At 47.4% G+C, this 17,025-nt stretch overlaps 1 protein-coding gene across 1 annotated transcript in view; it reads left to right on the top strand.

Annotated features, from left to right (window-relative positions):
• Positions 1-17,025, top strand: part of LOC142572942 (alpha-tocopherol transfer protein-like) — a 41,970-nt gene that overhangs the window by 12,866 nt on the left and 12,079 nt on the right. Inside the window, exons 2-3 of the mRNA XM_075682405.1 lie at positions 10,609-10,764; positions 15,358-15,597. Coding sequence (XP_075538520.1) covers positions 10,653-10,764; positions 15,358-15,597 — 352 coding nt within the window. The 5' untranslated portion in view covers positions 10,609-10,652. The remainder of the gene's footprint in view (positions 1-10,608; positions 10,765-15,357; positions 15,598-17,025) is intronic.

Consider the following 17,025-nt stretch of genomic DNA (forward strand, 5'->3'; position numbering starts at 1 on the left):
AGATGCTTTCGCGCATCTCGGACAGAGCGTGAAAAATCCTCCCCAATGCTGTAATCAGTCCCTTTTAACTTATGGCCATTAGAAAGGATTAGCTCATTGGTTTTAAAAAATGTAAAGTTGACTATTATTGGGCGAGGGCGCTCAGAAGAATGGCACCCAAGACGGTGAGCCCGTTCAATTTCTTTAGGGTCAATACTTAGATCTATGTGATCACGGCAGAGGCGGAGGACTGTTTTTTCAGATAGGGCGAATTTTTCCGATACATTGTTATCTGTGATTTTATTGCTACGTCGCGAGCGATTTACGGCGTCATCCAGGTGGGCTTCTATTCCTCTGATTTCTTTGGCTGTTTGGGTGATGTTAGTGCAGATCGTTTCCATGTCGGTGCGTAATGTTACCAGATCTTGATAGTGAGTTTATAGGTCGGATGATCCGTTACTTAGGTCAGATATAGCCCGTTGGGTAGTTGTTAGGTGGTTTCTAAAACCTTGAACCTCGGTGAGTAGTTGTGACTGACCATCAGACAGCTTCTTTAGTTCCGTGAGTACCGTGTCGGCACCTAGGTTTGACTCGACATCGCCAGCCAACAACAACAAGGTACGTACTACATCAGCACATTCATTAACAATGGAAATGCAGCACTGTGGGCTCGGTAGCTGTAGGAGACCGGAGTCGCTTCATTTTTTTTTTTTTTGTGTGTGTGAGAAGGCAATACTGGTTACAGACCTGCGCAGCGAAGGCGAACGGGTTTGATGACTGCATCGTGGCACAGCCACCGAGCCCACAGAGTGCCGCGCGTGGGTGATGCTGCTTTAAGGTCGCCTGTTCGGTTGTTGCCGATGATGGTAAGGGAATCCGGGGGCCGTTGAGGACCAGTAGCGGTGGTGCTGCCGGACTGTCCGAAGCTGTAGACAGCTGACAAGAGCCGGCGGTACACTCGAAGCGAAGTGGTTGGCTGGGAGCCGTGGCATCGGAAGCGGTGGGAACCAGGTTCAGGAACAGTATCTGGATGATGAGCGGGGCAGACACCTGGGCAGCGAAGGCGAACGGGTTCGATGACTGCATCGTACGCATGCAACTTTGTACGCATATTATCGATACCCTTTGCGCTTATTAACTGTAGAAAATATCTGCGTTCAGAAGCTGTGCCTTAGCGCGACGCGCGGTGGTGGGGAGAAGGGTGCACAGGAACCAGAAATGCTGCTGTGTTGCTGTTGCGGAACTCTGCTTCGCTAACGTTTGGGTTTCGTTTCATTACATTTCATTTTATTTCCTTAAAGACCCTGTAGTCGGGGTATTACATAAGGGGGTGGGGATACAACATATACAAACAATTGTTACAATGCATACAACTCTGTAAATAAAAAGTTACATCTTGAACAAATTGTGAAGAGTAGGTGACGGCAGCGACTTGATGAGGTAGGGAATTTCAGTCTTTAACTGCTACGTTGAAAAACGCGGCTGAAAATGTATTTTTGCGTGTATATGGTTGTGCTACCTGCAGGTCATGGCCAATGCGTTGTGACCGGCGCGTTGTAGGGACAGTGTATGGTGGGTGATTAAGCGTCAAATAGTAGAACCTGTGAAAGTGGGAGAGGGTGGAAATGCGGCGACCAAAGAATAGAAGCGATAAGGAACATCATTTTTTTTCAAGTACGATATGCTGATAAATATACCTGGTGGCGCGATTTTGAACTGCCTCGAGGGCTTTGGCGAGATATGCTTGATGCGGATCTCAGATGGAAAATGCGTACCCAAGTTTTGTTCTTACCAATGATTTATAAGCTTAACAGTTTTACATGCAATGGAGCGAAGCGAAAATGACGTTTTAGAAATTTCAATGTTTCGTTAGACGATGAAATTACATTAGTAAAAAAAATTGTGGGGTTTTACGTGCCAAAACCACTTTCTGATTATGAGGCACGCCGTAGTGGAGGACTCCGGAAATTTTGACCAGGTGGGGTTCTTTGAAGTGCACCTAAATCTTAGCACACGGGTGTTTTCGCATTTTGCCCCCATCGAAATGCGGTCGCCGTGGTCGGTATTCGACCCCGCGACCTCGTGCTCAGCAGCCTAACACCATAGCCACTGAGCAACCACGGCGGGTGAAACAACATTAGTAACATGCGCGTTCCAGGTTAGGTCATTAGCCAAGGTGACACCTAAGTATCTATAATATTCTACTAATTCCACGATGACGTTACCAATCTGATCAGAAAAGCGAAGCGGGCGGTGACGACGGGTAAATGAAACAAGTGAGCATTTATTAGGCTTGAGTGTCATCAGCCAAAGATCACACCATTCTTGTACGTAGTTAAGGTTAAATTGAAGAGCTGCTTGGTCCGTGATGATATTGACTGCGCGGTAAACAACGCAGTCATTCGCAAACGTACGCATATGGCAGGACACGTGCAAGGGTAAGTCGTCAATGTAAACTAAGAAAAGAAGGGGGCCGAGGACGGACCCCTGTGGTACGCCTGGTGTGACGGATGCAATGTTAGGAGAGTGGTTGTTAAATGTGACATACTGCGAGCGGTTAGTTAAACATTGCTCAAGCCATTTTAGGATGTCAGCATGAAAATGAGAAAGCTTGAGTAATACGCGCTGATGAGATATTTTGTCAAACGCTTTCGCGTGATCCGTCCGCGATCGCACAAGTCTGCCGGTTTATTTTTTTTTCAGTTTCCTTTTTTTATTATTTATTGTGCTTTCGTGCTGTTCAATCGCCGCCGTGGCGCAGTGACTTTGATGTTGCGTTGCTAAGCACGAGGGCGCAGGGTCGAATCCCAGCCGCGCTGGCCGCATTTCGATGGAGACGAAAAAAAAAAAAGCAGATCCATTGGGTGCACATTGAAGAATCGCACGTGGCAAAAATTAATTCGGAGTCCCCACACTACGCCGTGCCGCGAAACCATGTAGTGGTTTTGACACGTGAAACCACAGAATTTCATTTTAATGTTCAATCCCTGCACTGCATGCCGATAGCCAGTGGCGACAGTGTAGCGCTCTCATTTTCCTGCTCAAAACGGCACGTAAACTCACGACGCCCGATCATGCAAGGAGTTACTTTGCAAAAAATATTGCACTTTTCTTTTGACGCTGCGCGTACACACAGAGTACCGTTTATGTTTTTCCTTTTCTGAATGTTTCAATCTTTTTACCTGGCAAGCCCCTGCCCCGCCATTTTTTATGCGTATACAGATGGCCGGCCGGAACATGCTGTGGTTCACTTCCTTCCCTTGTCCAGTCTTTCTTTGAATATCTTTCTCCCTCGCTTTCGTTCTAAATATTAGCTCAAAATGACGCGGTATAACCTCAACTAAGGTTCACTAGTAACATATACAGTTCACCAAGTCGCTTCTCGACAATCAGGAAATATTTGAAGCTGTCCGTCAGCGTACAACGTTCACCGACGATCCGTTTGGAAGGTTGGGCACGCACAGCGATATAATGCTCTGGCAGTTCAAGGTGCATGCAATTGCCTCATTGCGAAAAAAGAAAGAAATGACGTATGTAAGGCAGCGAAGCAATGCGCTCCAAGAACTTGTTGCATCACAGTATAGAGAGGTGAGCAGAAAAGAGAAATCTGAAAGCGTCCCGATAAGTGCATTATGCTCCCAGCACATCGAGTCACGTCGTGACGCTTACATAGCTAGAAGAAATCAACGTGTCTATAATCTACGAACGTTTTGTTCGGTCGGGAATGATGGTGCATGATTGTTCAACGTACACGTTTTTCTTGCACAGTTCGTGTACTTTCTTTTATTATGGGGTGGACAAACTGATAGCACAGGAAGAAGATTCTCACGAGGCCCGCTGTGCGTACTTATTGCAATGAAAATGGCTATAAACTCCCTTGGGCCGACAGCCACAACATGTTAACTAAAGTATCCACTACTTGGAAGACGGGGTGCCGCCTGCAGGACGGTGTCGAATAATCGGTAAGATATTTAGCAGCGCAAACGGAAGCCGCGAAGAAAAGGACGCATGCAGAACGAACGACGGATAAGGAGTGAAACTTTGTTGCGGGTCAGCTGGTCCATTGCGAAATGGGACTGAGATAAGGGCAGAAACACATGGCGAGAAAACATCGCATGCAGAGTTGAATGTCCGCCCTTGTCCTCGTCTGACGTGCGTCCGCGTAGTGCAGCTAATTCGGCTGTCGTCTCGGCGGATCAAGAGCGCGTTTTCTTACCCTTGTCCCATCACTTAGCACTAGGTAACACTGCTTTATGTTTCAAATTACCTTGCGGTCCTATGTTTGAACCACGTAGGTGACGACCTTCAAACGTGTTAAAGCGCACACAATATATTGGCCTCGAGCTCCACCACTGGAAAAGCTGGCGCCACCATCGGCGTGACGTGCTAGGAGGCATCACGTGGCCGCGCTGGCTGCTTCGGGCGCGCCGAAGCGAGCTGAAAACGAGTTTAAATTCCCTCGTAATTCCCTCGCGGTCGTCATTTAGTGGCGAAATTTTCCCGCTTCGAGTGTCTCCTTTACAACGCTTGAAAGCACTACAATAGGTAGTGGCTGCCTTTGAAGGCGCGCAACATGGTAGGCTACTGCTCGGTGCCGCAGGGTCGGACGCTCGTAACGGAGGCCGGTGTCAGCCTTATTCACACGTAGCCGCAGGACAAGAAGCTGCGTGAAGCTTGGCTCGCGAAACATAAAACCGGCAAACAGTCATCGGCTACAACTCGGGTATGCAGCAAGCACAGACGCGAGGAAGATATCTGCTACGGCGCCCGGTTTGCGATGTTCTGAAAACGCGCACTGAGACGCTCGCCCGAGTCCGCTGCCCGACTAATGTCATGACGGTTTGGTCTATGAACTTGTCGATGCTATAGATACTGGCAAGTTCAGTGGAGTGGAAAGGCAGCGGTAAGAAGCACATTTAAATGAAGCATGGCATATGGTCATGTTTGTGTTATGAATTAATGCACCGGATTACAAAAAAGGAGCAGCGGGAAATTGCACGCTGAGAACACTGATAAACATACAGTGCGACGCAACTGGAGAAATAGTATTGAAAGGTCAAAGAATTTAGAAGAAAGAAAAGATTGAATCGTCGCGACGGCACATTAGTCCCCGTAGGCGTCGAAGTTTCTACAATGAAATTATTTTTGAACAGCTCTGATAGCGCCTACGCAACAATGGTTGCTTGTATACTGTCAAATGCTCATATTCTGCGGCCTAAAGCTCATGGCACGGTGCGAAAACGCGCGCGCGGAGAAAGCGAAACAGTGCGCGGACAAGCATGCAGGCGCGCAGTCGGTCGCTGCATTGAGGCTTCGTTCTATTACGCTCCATTTAGTTATACAAACGCTATAAGAACATATTTCACATAGTTTGCTCTCAGCGTTTACCTACCTTTCACGCAAGAAGCCGGTTCGGGAGACTCCATCGCGGCGACCGCGCGCAGTGGTGTTCACTGTACGTATTCGGCAAAGAGATAGCGTCTGTAAACGATTGTGTGCTTTCAGTTTGCCCAAAATTATTATTTAGACAGTAAGAAACTTCTCTCATTTCGAAAGCACTTACAGAAATGTCCGGGAGAGCTCGCGCGTGGTGTTTTCAGTGAGCGCTGACAGCAAAACCTATGAGGAGCGCGCCACGTGATCCCTCATACTACGCCAACGAGGCGCTTCCGATAGATGGCGACTCCGTAACTCCTCGCAGCCAATATCTGGTATGAGCATTGCCGCTTGCTCGCCGGCTATCGCAAGTGGTGCGCGAACGGCGCGAAGACAGTCGCAGGAAATCCATGGAGGAGTGATGGGGCCTGTCGCTTCTCCTGCATGACTGCGATGCGACTGTTTTTACTTGCAGTTCGGGAAGTCGTTGCGACGCTTCGGTAAAAACGAGTCGTTGCGAAAGCCAAGCGTGAGAACGTCTACCGCCGTTAAGAAGGTAATATTTATAAAATCTAGATGCGAAAGCGTCAAATGCCCCCTGAGCGAAAAAGCCGGCAGCGTCTGTAGCAGCGAAGAGACGCTGACTTCCCCCATCCACAGCGAGGCCACGCTGGATCGCGCTTGCTGGCTCGGGCAGCACGTACTGCTGCAGAGTCTGAAGCATCTACATCGTCGGCGGCCACAACCTCGGCGAACGTGGCCGTCCACGCCAGCACACCGCAGACGAAGTAAGGGAGCGGAAGAACGCAGCAAAACGAACGAAGAGGCAGGCAGCGAAATCCACTATCGTCGTCAACGTACACGACGATAGTGGACACGGCGGGCGGAGCGAGCGTTAACGCAAACATTACTCGCAGCGCAAAACTCGAAGGATCACTCCGTTCAATAGGACATAATAGCTTTTGCATTGCGTTGCTCAGGTGTCCTCGAATTTTTTTAAAATTATACTTTTACCTTACAAAGTTGCACTTGGTTTATGGGAGATGCCGGCGGAATGCTGCAAATTAATTTTGGTTACCTGCAGTCATTTACCGAGTAAGAGTTGTGCACGTTTTGCAGCGAAGTATAGAAGCGCTCCAAAACGCCAGACCCGTAAACGTGAGACGCGTACACACAAACGCGCAGGCGTAAGCGCCCGCCTCTCTGAAACACCAAACATCGCAGCGTGCTGAAAATTGGGCGCAATAAGGAGGGTGATGCGATGGGCAAAGTTACATGCGACGGGTGAAATATTGTTGCGTTAGGTAATGGCTTACCTGAATCCATTTTGATGCTGTATATGAAACCGCCAGGAGAAAAATATATGCTAAATGTAGCGGTTAGCCCTTCTTGCGAATAGTGTAATCGTTTGAAAACGTACCGGGGAAATATGAAAGTTGGAGGACGTACTGGGGAGCCACAAGGTAATGATAAAATTGCACTAATTGTGGTGCGCCTCGGCACCGGTCGGGATTCCGAAACGCTTGACGTAAGAAAAAGAATCTAATGGGTGTACCTGGTTGGCAGTTCGTATAAGATAGAGTGTGTGCTTGGATAAACATGCAGGTGAGGTTTCAAAGTCATGGAGAAAATGAGTGGCACCACGATAAAGCGGCAAAATTCCGCGGAAGTCGCGAGAACACCCTTTCGCGTAGCGAAATAATTTTGATATTGTCGATGTATAGAGAACGTGTGTGTGTGTGTGTGTGTGTGTGTGTGTGTGTGTGTGTGTGTGTGTGTGTGTGTGTGTGTGTGTGTGTGTGTGTGTGTGTGTGTGTGTGTGTGTGTGTGTGTGTGTGTGTGTGTGTGTGTGTGTGTGTGTGTGTGTGTGTGTGTGTGTGTGTGTGTGTGTGTGTGTGTGTGTGTGTGTGTGTGTGTGTGTGTGTGTGTGTGTGTGTGTGTGTGTGTGTGTGTGTGTGTGTGTGTGTGTGTGTGTGTGTGTGTGTGTGTGTGTGTGTGTGTGTGTGTGTGTGTGTGTGTGTGTGTGTGTGTGTGTGTGTGTGTGTGTGTGTGTGTGTGTGTGTGTGTGTGTGTGTGTGTGTGTGTGTGTGTGTGTGTGTGTGTGTGTGTGTGTGTGTGTGTGTGTGTGTGTGTGTGTGTGTGTGTGTGTGTGTGTGTGTGTGTGTGTGTGTGTGTGTGTGTGTGTGTGTGTGTGTGTGTGTGTGTGTGTGTGTGTGTGTGTGTGTGTGTGTGTGTGTGTGTGTGTGTGTGTGTGTGTGTGTGTGTGTGTGTGTGTGTGTGTGTGTGTGTGTGTGTGTGTGTGTGTGTGTGTGTGTGTGTGTGTGTGTGTGTGTGTGTGTGTGTGTGTGTGTGTGTGTGTGTGTGTGTGTGTGTGTGTGTGTGTGTGTGTGTGTGTGTGTGTGTGTGTGTGTGTGTGTGTGTGTGTGTGTGTGTGTGTGTGTGTGTGTGTGTGTGTGTGTGTGTGTGTGTGTGTGTGTGTGTGTGTGTGTGTGTGTGTGTGTGTGTGTGTGTGTGTGTGTGTGTGTGTGTGTGTGTGTGTGTGTGTGTGTGTGTGTGTGTGTGTGTGTGTGTGTGTGTGTGTGTGTGTGTGTGTGTGTGTGTGTGTGTGTGTGTGTGTGTGTGTGTGTGTGTGTGTGTGTGTGTGTGTGTGTGTGTGTGTGTGTGTGTGTGTGTGTGTGTGTGTGTGTGTGTGTGTGTGTGTGTGTGTGTGTGTGTGTGTGTGTGTGTGTGTGTGTGTGTGTGTGTGTGTGTGTGTGTGTGTGTGTGTGTGTGTGTGTGTGTGTGTGTGTGTGTGTGTGTGTGTGTGTGTGTGTGTGTGTGTGTGTGTGTGTGTGTGTGTGTGTGTGTGTGTGTGTGTGTGTGTGTGTGTGTGTGTGTGTGTGTGTGTGTGTGTGTGTGTGTGTGTGTGTGTGTGTGTAAAATTGCCGCTCGAAGCACTTTGCGTGTAATCGCGAGCTTCTTTCACGCTCGGAAAAACACTGTAATGTAGCACGTACTGAGCAACAGAAAGTTGTGTCGGTCGGGAGTTTTCCATGTCGCTGTAAAATTTTCTCACTGACACTTTTAATGTAACTTTAACATATGAGAAGTTAATCAGTTAAGACTAATTATCTAATTAGGCGGAATGAAAACAATTGTGCGAGTATCTCCAAGCGACGGCAAGCATTATCTTGGTTGTATCCAGCTACGTGGAATTCGCGTATATTTAAACTCTGGTTAAAGTTAGCTGGGACACTGTATATATGCATATATATACACAGACGACCAATTATTTCGAGGTTGCTGCCGACATGCCTAACACCAAACGCCACGTAAACCACTGTAGTGCCTTCACCAAACGTTACTCTGTAACGATACATATCACTAAGTCAAATGGAAGTAATTTAGGTTACCAGAATGTTCAATTCACCCTAAGCTTAATGTCTGTGCTTTATTCTTTGCTGCCACTGCACGCTGTGACTGAAGGGATATATATATATATATATATATATATATATATATATATATATATATATATATATAAACGCTTGTCTGTATAATGAAGCGTTGTTCCGCACTGTGAGAAGATCGGTTTTCATGCCTACAAAGCTGTTCACAGATGTGCAAAATGACAACAAATATATATATATATATATATATATATATATATATATATATATATATATATATATATATATATATAATGAGCTTTCCTTGTGCAGAATGGTCGGCGGAGCTGTGTCGATCTTGCCGCAGACAACGTATTCAGCGTTCAGACTGAACTATCCGCGAAACCTTAGATCGCGTCCGAGAACGGCGGTTTAGTGTGGTGGGCAAACCGGCAAGAATGCGCATGCATCTCGAAAGTGTACATTTCAAAATGCATGGAGCTTATGCGCTGACGCTGCTCCCTACACTAACGCACCGCTGCCGTTGACGCCCTGAAAGCTATAGGGAAAAGCCTGAGGCACAACTAATGTTTAACGTCTCAAAACTGCACAGTACGTACGTGGGTTACGAGGGACGCCCTAGTGAAGGGGTCCGGATCAATTCGTTAAAGTTCACCTAAATAATTCACTTCGAAGCTTTTTCATTCGTAAGTGCCGGTCAGATTCGATATGTCCTACATCACGATTGACTAGACGTGCTCTTACGAATATTTCTAGCGTAAGAACCTTTCTGTGAATACGGACCCTGGATAATATGTAAATGTCTGGAGATTGCCCGGCGCTCAAGGCGGTTCGCTGAGGAATATGAGGCGGAGCTTTGATAGTCGTACTAACAGATTCGCTGGATGTTACCTTGTTATCCTGCAACGTCACACAAACCTGCCGTTTTTTTTTTACACTGCAGTGGCGGATCAGGGTCAATATCCACAGAACTTCGTTTACGTAAGAGCTGTTTCGGATGTTCGCCTGTCACTATCGTAAGTGGCAGGCTCCCGAGCGCCAGTCAATGAGGAAACGCTCTTACGAAAGAGGGTCCCTTGTCACAAAAACCTCTTACGCTAGAATAGTTCGTAAGAGAAAACTTCAGGCAATCCTGACGCTGGACGTGTTATTAGCGAAGGCGACCAGCCAATGGCAAAGCTCACTTACCAACGAGGGCCTGTCCACGCAAAAAATTCTCCCTAGAAGCTGATGCTGACCAGTCATGATGTCAGACATATTATTAGCGAAGGCAGCCAGCCAATAGCACACCACACTTACGAACGAAAAGCTTTGTGAATTTGGCCTGAGGTTTCTTGAATTCAGGTCCAGGAGTGTAGGCCGGGGGAGAGGGATGAACACAGGAAAGTCGTCCAACACCGCCCTTTCGATACCTCTATTAAGCTATTTAGCACACACGTTTGCACCTTTTTTCGTGAAATGAATTAATGAACTTTGTTGTCATTTTGCACATCTGTGAACAGCTTTGTAGGCATGAAAACCGATCTTCTCACAGTACGGAACAACGCTTCATTATACAGACAAGCCTTAGCCGAGGCCCCCTAGAATCACCAAAAAACAGGCTTGCAGGATCACCGATATATACGATTGTCACGGAAACCTATTACAGAATGTCGGTGCATATTTGTTTAGTAAACAATGATTTAGAACATTTGATAGCCTCATTCTTCGAGGTAATTAAGTTCAAACGTTTCGTACGTATGCGTAAAAAAAAGCACTGGGTGAAAATGCATAGGAATATATTCCTATGCATTTTCACCCAGTGCTTTTTTTTTTCTTAACGAAGTTACTTAGGATTTCCCTTGTGGACTGTTCGTTTTTACAGCGTGCAGAAGCTTCACCATCTACGTGTCTAGTGCCGGCAAGATCATGACGGGCACGCCGTTGCTTCCCAAGCTGCGACAAATCGCCGAAGAAGAGCTGGGAGAAACGGACGAGGTCAGGCAGCAGGCTCTGGACGATCTCACCAAGCTTCTGAACGGTCAGCCCCTCACGTTTGTTCCTCGATGACTGCATAGTATTGTGCGAATACAGGAGTAAATGGTGGCACACGTGAATTTGTGCTTTCGCACGCTTGAACTTGTAAACAGCACACTCAGCCAGAAAAACGCGACCGTTGCGGCTTACACTATGCAGTCATATGCTCCACAGAATTTGCGCGGGTATACGAACACTATTGGCCTCGAGCTCCGCCACTGGAAAAGCTGGCGCCACCGTCGGCGTGACGTGTTAGGAGGGATCACGTGGACATGGCGGCCGCGTCGGCTGCTTCGGGAGCGCCGAATTAAGCGAGCTGAAAACGAGTTTGAATTCCCTCGCACGCTGCAATCCTCATTTAGTGACGAAAATTTCCCGCTTCGAGTGTCTCCTTTACAACGCTTCAAAGCACTACAATAGGTAGTAGCTGCCTTTGAAGGCGCACAACATGGTAGGCTACTGCTCGGTGCCGCAGGGCCGGACGCACGTAACGGAGGCCGGTGTCAGCCTTATTCACACGTGGCCGCAGGACAAGAAACTGCGTGAAGCTTGGCTCGCGAAACATAAAACCGGCAAACAGTCATCGGCTACAACTCGGATATGCAGCAAGCACAGACGCGACGAAGATTTCTGCTACGTACGGCGCCCGATCTGCGATGTTCTGAAAACGCGCACTGAGACGCTCGCCCGAGTCTGCTGCACGACTAATGTTATGACGGTTTGGTCTATCAACTTGTCGATGCTATAGATACTGGCAAGTTCAGTGGAGTGGAAAGGCAGCGGTAAGAAACACATTTTAAAAAAGCATGACATATGGTCATGTTTGTGTTATGAATTAATGCACTGGATTACAAAAAAGGTGCAGCGGGAAATCGCGCGCTGAGAACACCGATAAACATACAGTGCTACGCAACTCGACAAATAATAATGAAAAGTCAAATGATTCAGAAGAAAAAAAAAGATTGAATCGTCGCGACAGCACATCATAGTCCCTGTAGGCGTCGAAGTCTCTACAATGAAGTTATTTTTGAACAGCTCTGATAGCTCCCATGCAACAATGGTTGCTTGTATACTGTCAAATGCTCATATTCTGCGGCCTAAAGCTCATGGCACGGTGCAAGAACGCGCGCGCGGAGAAAGCGAAACAGCGCGCCGACAAGCATGCAGACGCGCAGTCGGTCGCTGCGAATCTGCGCGATCGCTGCATTGGGGCTTCTTTTTATTACGCTCCATTTAGTTATACAAACACTGTAAGAACATATTTCACATAGTTTGCTCTCAGCGTTTACCTACCTTTCACGCAAGAAGCCGGTTCGGGAGACTCCATCGCGGCGACCGTGCGCAGTGGCGTTCACTGTACGTATTCGGTAAAGAGATAGCGTCTGTAAACGATTGTGTGCTTTCAGTTTGCCCAAGATTATTATTTAGACAGTAAACAACTTCTCTCGTTTCGAAAGCACTTACAGAAATGTACGGGAGAGCTCGCGCGTGGTGTTTTCAGTGAGCGCGGACAGCAAAACCTATGAGGAGCGCGCCGCGTGATCCCTCATACTACGCCAGCGAGGCGCTGCCGATAGATGGCGACTCCGTAACTCCTCGCCGCCAATAGGCACATATAGAGCGGTCCTATCGCGTGCGATTAACATGGCAGAACACGACACGATAAAGTCGAGTCGAGCCGGCTTGTAGGACGGAATCCAATATGCGAGTCGGAATGGATGCTGGGGAGTGGGATCATTTAGTGTGGGGTGTCTAGAGGTAACTGAGGGGAGAGAGCATACTCACGCTACGGCCTCCGAGTACGCGGCAGCGCGTCCGTATCTTGTTCTTTATAGTTCAGGCAAAAGCCTTAGGCGACTCATGGGACAAAAAATCCAATGTTCGACATTACGCCGTCCGGTGTTGTGGCACCAACATTCATAGGGAGTCGAACCCTCGACCTTTGATGTTAAGGCGAATTTAAGACCCACGACCTTTTTGTAGGAGTCGAACCCTCAAATTTTGGTGTGAGTAGAGCCCGCTACCTGTGATGTTAATTAGGGCGAATTAGGCCATCAATTTCTTTATAAGAAAGCGTGATGCCGAGGCGAAGAAGCGTCAGCACGACCTGTGGTGTTCAGGCACAGTTAATTAAGATATAGTAAATAAGGCACTCGAGCCCACGACCTTTGGTGGGATTCGAACCCAATTGGAGATATGGGCTATGTCGGAGGCCACATTACCAAGCGTGCGCTAGGGCGCGGGGAAGAAGAGCGCGTCTCCTCTTCTAGCCCAACCGTGGCTATACATGGCTGTCCGCGCGGCTGAGCGCGTACGCGGCCCGCGCGCCGTATTTTGGAGGTAATCTGCGGCGGGCGCAAAGCAAGGGCGAGCCGAGATGACTTGTGGCTTTATGCGCGATGTCTTCATGTGCGCCTACTGTTGGAGGTTGCGTGTTCTGATGTTTCGGAGACGCGCTGTGAAGCGAGAGGCAACACGAAACGATTGCTCGCCGTCGCCGGCGCTCTTCTCACTTCAGTGTTATGACAGCGAATACTCACGGTCATCCAGTGAGATCTGTTCATGTTTTCCTTGCACGCGGGACACCGTGCTTGTTAATTTAATGTTTAAAAACAGCGCTAAAGAGGTACACTGGACAACACAATAGAGGATGGGACACAAACGGCGCTTCTTAAAAAAAAAAAAACAGGGCCGTGTGTGTCCCATCTTCTATTCTGTTGTCCGGTGTACGTCTTTAGCGCTGTTCTTAAACATTTTATGGAAAACCACCAACTCGCCCAATATGCCGTTCTTCTTCGGTTGTTAATTTAATCAGTAAGCGAATGTTCGCTGCAGTCGCCGATACTGCACTGTCACTGCAGTATATGGCCGATTAAACTGCGAACCTTATTTCGTGTAGTTGTCTCATGCTTTGATATCGCTAACAATGTTTTGCTCCTTGGGCGAAACTGCGACTTTCTAAATGTGAAAAATTGGAAGATCGGCCTAGGTAAGGCCCGCTGCCCTAAATCTTCGGTAAATAAAAAAAGATATTGATAATACAAATTCTCAAAAGTCTATAACTAAGTGGCAAAATATTAACAGAGCAAGTACGTGGATCACGGCGAAAATAAAGAGAAAAGAAAAAGGTTTACTTAACTACATGGACAACACAGGCATGTGCAGATAATGTGCAAATAGAGAAAATCAAATATGCACATTAACTGCAGTTCGCAAGGAATTTATCTATTCACTGTCTATATACAGGAAGATCTCGTAGAGCCAATCTCGGTTTGTTGGGGCACGACAAAGGCGCCCATTGTCTGCCCAGGGTATGGCCGCTTGTTTCGAACTGTTCAGACGACTGCGAAAGATCTCTCGCTGCTTGTCATGTTGTGGGCACTCAACGAGACAATGCTCAACAGACGCTTCTATTATGCTTCGGTGCGGGCACTCAGATGTGCTTTTCTTTAAACGTTTCGAGAAGTGAGGCGTATAGGCTACCCCAAGGCGCGTAAGTGGTGCAGAAGCGCGTATACAATGTGTGGTCCATATTCGAGAGTGATTTACCTCTCCCGTACGGCTCCCCTCGACAGGGGACGACATTGAGCACCGTCTTCCGTCTCCCTAAAATACGGCAAACGCAGTTCCAACTGCACTTGCCACATTTTAGGGTGTCAGAAGACAGAAGTGCCGTTCAAACGTTGCAGATGGCAAGTCGGGAGGGATGATGACCTCGCCTTCCCAAGTGTAGGGTAGCCTACCGGTCACGTCCTTGGTTAACCTCCCAACCTTCCCCTCTTCGTTTCTCTCTCTCTCTCTCGCCGGACCCGTCAGCTGATTCGACTCACAGCTGTCGGGTTCGTGCGAACGAGGCTCGCATAGCGCTACTTGAACCATGACGATCACTTCACCGACAGTTCGGAAGTCGCGACTTGTTGCTTGGTGGGCTCTTTTATGTTTGGTGGGCTGCAGCTTGACTAAATGCACATAAAAAAGGAGGGGAGTCTCGCGCAACGTTACGCAATTATATAAACCTGGGGTCAGATTCACTAACATTTTCGTTCATAAGAACTGTTAATGGCGCCTTCACAACTATTTCTGCGTTGTCATGGTCGACTAGCACCAGTTTTAGCGCGGATCGACCATTCTTGAGTACGAACCGCTTTCTTCGTATTGCTGGCGCGCGGTTAACAGGGATTTCGCAAATGGGATTACTTTCATACCTTGATAAGGCAGATAATTAGACTAGAGGGACTTAGAAGTACATAAAAATATAGGGAAACACCAATTGAGTCACTGTTAAAAATAAGAAAGTTTCATGTTGTCAATGTTTTTCCCCAAACACTTACAAAACAGGGGAAATTCAAACCGTTCGTAAGACGAACAGATGGTGACGTCGCTAACAAGACTGTATTCCACGAGGAAAAAACAACGTTGATTCCGTGTGAATTTTTGTTTGGGAGCTGCAGGAGCAATGGTTCTGCATAAAAAAACGGTAGCAGGTTCCCATACTGCAAGTTTTTAAATGGAGCCTTGTCATGGATTCAAATACATCAATGCACCGTTCCGTTAAAAAAACAACGTTTCTAATCCGTCACTTTCTTGCCCGATCTAGGCGAGCCCGGACTCAACTGGCACAACGACCCTGACTTTCTGCTCCGGTTTCTCCGTGTGCGGAAGTACAATGTTGAGGCAGCATTGAAGAGCATCACAAAGTACTACCGCGTCCGGGACAACTGTCGGCAAATTTTTGACGACTTCAGACCTTCAACTATTGTTCCAGAGTGTAGAGATATAGCCGCTGTTCTACCTCACCGAGATGCTCAAGGGCGGCAAATTTTGCTGATTAGAAGTGGTGAGTCCATGCCATTGCCTTTTTTACCTTCGTCGCTGAAAGCAGTCATTCATGGATTAGCACGTGTTTAGCGCCAGTTTTGAAAGATTAATAGCGCACTTCGCATTTTTTTTCTTTTTTTGGTGGGGGAGACATTTACTATTCTAGAATTTCCTACTGGTTCTAATGGATGTCATTTTATCACACCAAACGTAGACCATGCATGGATACGCTGATTTCTTGATATTACACTAACCTATAAAAGTTCGGCAGCATGTTACACTCCTGTAACACGTGAAGGCAAAAGCCTTCTGCACAATTGGTAATGCATTAAGTTATACTATAGGAGGGGTCCGACTTCTTGCAAGGCATAACGAGCCGCAGTGCGAAGTACACGTGTGGCAAGCCGTTGTCTGCGAGCTTTGGCCTCCTCTCTACGTTGCCGTCTCGCATTGTCGCTTTGCTGCTTTCCCAGTTCAGCTCGTGTTCAACGCTTAGCTGTGGCTTCACGCGCCCGTATAGCGGGATCAGACTCACTCCAACAACGTTAGTCTTCGATTTTACGCTGCATCCTCTCGGTAGGTGAATGCAGCACTCGCGGTCAAACTCATTGCTTCCGCCGCTTCGCAAGTAGCACCTCGTTTTTTGCTTGGCGAGCATCCTCGGCCGTAGCGTACTTCCTACACTCTAAAATAATTTACACCCTTAAAAGTGAAAAAAAGGGTGTAAATGCGGCTATAACTCACACCCTTATGGTGTAAGTTATATAAATCACACCCTAAGGGTTTGAGTTATATACACATTTACACCCTTTTTCACTTTTAAGGGCCTAAATTATTGTACAGTGTAGGGGAGTATGCAATGCTTTATTGATGATTCGGATGCTTGTTTTAAGCTTGTTCGTTATAGAAACGTATACTGGGTATGAACCATTGCTTACGGGGGTATGAGCCATTGCATCTTTGCTTGCTTACGGGGGTATGAGCAATTGCTGATGATAATACTTTTTGAACCACTCAAGTCGATTAGATGCCGCGTTCTTCTTTTTTTTTTGGGGGGGGGGGGGCATGAACCATTGCAACGAGCTACTTAAGGCATTCGCCTTAATATCAAGTATGCGTGCGTACGTAGGGGTTCCAGACAGTTTTCTCGCTTCGCCACCACACGACACACTGCTGCTTTCCCTTCTATACTAGCCCTACAATTAAACATTTCCGCAATCACAAACAGTGACGTAAATCGCTATGTGAGACCAATTGGTGAAATTATCAGTGATGAAGCGAACAAAGGAATTCGTCAACGTCGGAACCGAAACAACGAAATAATATTCTGAGGTATTGTCGGAAGTTATATCGGTCACCGCTTAGGTTTACATACACTTCCGTCACCTTATATATTTGAACAGTTGCAAACTGATGTGGTGGAATTTCACGTCCAAAAGCTGAGATA

This window comes from Dermacentor variabilis, chromosome 1 (assembly GCF_050947875.1).
Source record: "Dermacentor variabilis isolate Ectoservices chromosome 1, ASM5094787v1, whole genome shotgun sequence".
NCBI lineage: Eukaryota > Metazoa > Arthropoda > Arachnida > Ixodida > Ixodidae > Dermacentor > Dermacentor variabilis.